The sequence below is a fragment of the Procambarus clarkii genome, unplaced genomic scaffold, assembly GCF_040958095.1.
Source record: "Procambarus clarkii isolate CNS0578487 unplaced genomic scaffold, FALCON_Pclarkii_2.0 HiC_scaffold_104, whole genome shotgun sequence".
Lineage (NCBI taxonomy): Eukaryota > Metazoa > Arthropoda > Malacostraca > Decapoda > Cambaridae > Procambarus > Procambarus clarkii.
In genome coordinates this window covers 700,391-705,687 of record NW_027189137.1, presented here as the reverse complement: position 1 = coordinate 705,687, position 5,297 = coordinate 700,391, and the positions used below count along the sequence as shown (strand labels likewise).

The 5,297-nt window shown below is 43.6% G+C and overlaps 1 protein-coding gene across 1 annotated transcript; it reads right to left on the bottom strand.

Moving 5' to 3' along the window:
- Positions 1-2,431: 2,431 nt before the first annotated feature.
- Positions 2,432-4,232, bottom strand: LOC138360262 (mRNA decay activator protein ZFP36L3-like). Its single transcript, XM_069320187.1, has 2 exons — positions 3,644-4,232; positions 2,432-2,556 (listed from the first exon to the last, which is right to left on the bottom strand). The coding sequence occupies exons 1-2, from the start codon at positions 4,230-4,232 to the stop codon at positions 2,432-2,434; spliced, it is 714 nt and encodes a 237-aa protein (XP_069176288.1).
- Positions 4,233-5,297: the final 1,065 nt, after the last annotated feature.

Sequence of the window (5,297 nt, the reverse complement as noted above, 5' to 3'; positions counted from 1 at the left end):
TACACAACACTGTTTTTCTGAGTACTTCGCACATATTGAAGCTTCCCCTCAAACAGTCTTCATCGACCTAGCTGCAGCTTTTGATACAGCAAACAGAGAAATCATACTGGAACAGCTTGTCGAGCTGGGAATACAAGGAAAATTACTGAAATGGATAAAGGGCTATTTGTCTAATCGAACAGCATATGTTTTGTTTAATGGTGTTAAAAGCACAGAGAGCAAACATTTGATCTGGGAACTCCACAAGGAGCGGGGTCCTCAGTCCCTTGTTGTTCAACGTTCTGATGCATAAACATATTAAAGATCTTCCAACTAATAATGAAGACACTGTCATTTGTTATGCTGATGATATAATTTTACAGGCTGCCACCGAGCCTAGAATGCAAGTTCTGCTCGATGCTTTTGCTACTAGAGCTGAGGAATGTGGCCTCCTTATCTCTGTACAGAAAACTCGTGCCCTCATTCCATGTGGTATTCCACCACCCAATTATCATATAGATTGGCGAGCACTTGAGAACTGCGAGTCTTACAGATAATACCTTGGTGTCCCCATTAACGACCCTGGGTACCTTTCTTCTCTCAAGAGGAGACTGTGGGAGAGATTAAAGCCCTTGCGGGTCTTGTTGGTGTCAATCATGGAATTAACGTGAGACTTGCTAGAATGTTTTATGTATCATTTATACGCTCTGTGATTGACTACAATGCTTTACATCTCACACTGTATACTGACAAAGAGCTGAAATCTCTTGAAACCTTGCAAAATTAAGCTATACGTCTCATCCTTGGGGCTCCAAAGTCCACGAGAATACTTAATATGAGAGCAGAGTTAAAATTTCCTACCATATGTGACAGAATTTTGTCTATTAGCACAGTTTTCGGCGTGAAGGCATTGAGTAGATCTAGACAACACATGAAGTTTCAAGCTAAACTTTCTAATATACTGCAGTCACCTGAGGTCTATAGAAGAAGAACGAAATCTGATTATACATTTTGGTTCTACAAGGTAGCCAACTCCATCATAATATTAAATATGTACCCAACTCAATTAATGATTAATTAACCAATTACTCCATGGGATAACTGGGATCTATCAGTTGATTTTGTAAATGCGCCCAAGAAAGATAGTGTGCACTCTACATTATTAAAACAGTTAACACTTAAAAGCATCACTGAAAGTGCTCAGAGTATGGGTAACGATGTGTATCAGTGCTATACCGACGGCTCTGTAGAAGAAGGGGGACGATGTACCGGATGTGCATGCAATATATTTGAACAATCATGGTCAGCTGACTGGGTCCACCCGTCAGGCGGCGGGCACAACCTCGTGCCTCTGGCAACATGATCAGCTGATACCTCTAACTGTTAGAACGTCTTGACTTCCCCACGCCTCTAGCAATGTAATCAGCTGGGCGCTTCAGAGTTCGTTGCTGGCTCTTTGCACACCAGCTACCACCTCCAGGATCACTAACATCCCCACCTTAATGCTCACACGCACCAACTCACGTCTAAATGAGTTCTTGGCTCCTAGCCTAATATTCTGTCACTTAGATAATAAAATGATGAGTAGAAATATTCACAACCTATAAAATATTTTAGCTCCCCTAGATCAAAAGGGGTAAAGGGAGGGACAATTATCTACCTTATTTCACTCCAACCACGAAGTTGACTCGTCCTCTGTTGAGGGATGTTGAGGTTCCTGGTCCTGGCATCTGCTCTGCCGTCGACTAGTTCCCACCACACACACAGGTTCCTCCGTCGCTTTCGTGGTAACGCGTCCTCACCGTGCTAATTCCCAACAGGTACTGCCTTCCTCCTCCTCTTCTCTGGGGTACTGGAGACAGGTACCTCCGTCGTCGTCCTCCACTCTCTCTGGCACTGCCAACACCTCGCAGTCCAGCACAGCTTCCCCTCGCCTCACTGCCAGTAGATTTGACCCGGCCGTAGCTACTCGCTTGATGTACAATACGTGGTCGTCTGGGCGTCCCAGACGTCAACAGCCCAACGTTCCCTCTGCTGAAGACTCTTGACAGAGCTCTTGGCTCTCTAATCCAGTCCGTCCTTTCCTCTGGGCACTCCACGGAAGTTGGATGGCTTCTCAGACTGTCTGCAAAATCGAAGCGGAGCTTAAATCTACTGGTAACGGCTCTCTAGATCCGGAGATCGCTCGAGCGCGTCTTCCCTCTATGACGGCTCGTGACGTACTCTTCCCGCCCAGGCGCCAGCCGCCCCGAGCCCTCTGCCTCGTGACGTCACACCGCCCGAGGGCTCTCGTCATTGGTCACTTCTGGCACGTGACCTCACCTGGTCAATCAGGTGCCGGGAAGCGTCAGGGCGTCTTGGCGGGAAACAGGATGACTCTACACCGTCCTGTGCCTCAAAAGGCGTAAGCCCCCTTGCATTATGAAACTTAGCTGGCCATTTTATAGCCAGCTTAATTGCGCTCCATGCTTTCCCACACATGAAAATGTTCCCTGAACATCAGAGAATACTTAGGGTACGGAGATATGATTCTTCTAAGTTGGGAAGGAAGAAATATAGGGGTGGACACTGTCATGGCTGCTAAAGAAAACAGATTTGAAATTAAATTCCTATGGATACCATCACATGTTGGCATCTCAAGGCATGACACTGTTGATATGCTTGCAAAGACAGCCTGTAGAAAACCTGTGGTAGAAATTGATATGGGTGTTTCATTAGCAGTGACAAAGAGAATACTTAAACAAATGTCTAATGAAGATCTCATCGACCTAACAAATTCACAAAAACCAGAAAGTTGTAGCATTAAATATTATGATAGATATCGTGAGGAGACAGTCACATATTTTACTAATAGAACAAGAACCCAGCAATGTGATATTATAGTGGCCAGAATACGACTGGGATATAGACGTATCTGGCAGCTTTCTCAAAACCCAAATGTCGAGTACACAATGTGTCAACTTTGTGAAAGAGAAAACATGCACTCTCTTGAACATTATATTGTAGAATGTCCCATATTGACTGAGTTTCGCCCTCCTGGGCTAAGGTATGTTGAACTGTGTAATTACTATATGAGTACTGGATCAATTGATGATATATTGATCTTGTACCCAAGGTTAACCATGTAATGTATCAATTATACAATGTATGTATGTAATGTGACTATAAATCCTGAGCTTGTAAAAGCACCTTAATCACCTATAGTGATTAAGTGCTTAATTGCACACTAGTTTCTCTATCAGCTATCTCACCCTGTAAGAGTAAAAGAGACAAATGTATGTGAATGCATGTGTGTGTATATGTATATGTATGTGTATAAAGGATATATGAAAGCTGATCAGAATTACATTTCACCTTTGTAAATGTACATTAATGACACTAAGTAAAAGACACATCTAACACTTTATGTAGGGCATACGTAAATCTGTGGATCTATGTATTTACGTATGTAGGTTAGCTTAGCATTTTAAAAGCACTGTATCACCTTCTGTGGTTGATTGTTCAATAAACCCTTGAACTATATGTTTAACACATCTCTAACCCTGTCCATGGAGGACAGAAGAAAATGTATATATGCTGGTTAGCATTGTAACTGTATGGCCACGTCAGTGGTGGAAAATAAAAATAATAAAAAAAACAATTGCATCACCACCATCGATTTCACCAACACCAGCCATGGCATCACCGCCAGCCATGGCATCACCACCAGCCATGGCGTCAACACCAGCCATGGCATCACCGCCAGCCATGGCATCACCACCAGCCATGGATACACTTCCAGCCATGGCGTCACCACCAGCCATAGCGTCACTACCATCCATTGCGTCACCACCAGCTATTGCGTCAACACCAGCTATGGCCTCACCACCATCCATTGCATCACCACCTGCCATGGATACACTTCCAGCCATGGCGTCACCACCAGCCATGGCGTCACCACTAGCCATGGCGTCACCACCAGCCTTGGCGTCACCACCAGACATTGAATTACCACCAGCCATTGCATCACCACCAGCCATGGCGTCACCACCAGTAATGGCCTCACGACCAGCCAAGGCGTCATCACCATCCATGTCGTCACCACCAGACTTGGCGACACCACCTGCCATGTCGTCACCATTAGCCATGTCGTCATCACCAGCCATGTCGTCACCACCAGACATGGCGTCACCACCAGCCATGGCGTCGCCAGCAGCCATAACATCATCACCAGACATTGCGACCCCAACAGCCATGGCCTCGCCACATACCATGGCATCGTCATCACCAGACAAGGCGTCACCACCAACTGTTGTGGATTGGGACTTTTAACTCAACTCTATTAATATTTAATTAAGAAATCGAAATACTCGAAGGACCACCACTTTTGAAAAAAGAGGGAAAACAAATAAATGGATTATAAGACTGACACTGTGGTACCAGTGCCTATGGATGTTAGATTATTTGGTAATTATTTGAAGAGCATGAATGGACTGTAATAATAATTAATTGAGAGTTTAAATCCTCAAACTTCAACACTGGGGGGTATTACTAGAAATAACATATATCTAGGATAATGACTGGTGCTGGTTCGATACCAGTTAGTTAATTACATCAATACACATTATAGAATCAGAAATTAAATGTAGATTCAATATGATGATAATATAGTGTGACGATAATCTCCTTCAAGAGATTGAGCCTGCTCTTCCTCCAAATTACGTCGCTAAACATCTATATAAAACTAGTATGGAAGGAATATCCAACAACTACACCAGCAAGGTTTGCCAGAGCGCAAAACGTATGCAGCCAGGAACACCTGCTCCACCTCAAACCGCCAAACTACCTGTCTTGTCGCCTGCTCATCGCTGATTGGCTGCGGGTCCAGTTGCACCTGCTCTCACCCACCACACTACTTGATGTCTGGGGCCGCCACGACCTCAGTCCTCAGAATATCCCGTGCTTTCATAAGGTTAACACGTCTTCTTGGTAGACTAAGCTGTGGCTTACGTGTACTAAGAGAGGTGATAGCTTAAAGCCAATATTCCTGCACCAATATTTACATTATTTGTTCCACACTTGTTATCACTCACTTGTCTTAACGTAACTTTTCATTTTGTCATTTGATTATTCTTATTATTTTGATTGATTGATTTTATTATACGAATTTGTATGTCCATTTTATTCATGTTTTGTTTTTCTAACGTAATTAAAATTGCATTGTTAAATTTACTTGTGTTTTGTGTGTCTTCTCATTACCTTACTACAGACGAAGTTCCAGATTTTCTATTTTTTTTTTGTTTCTATGTGACGAGGCCATACCCCTAGCTTTTGAACAG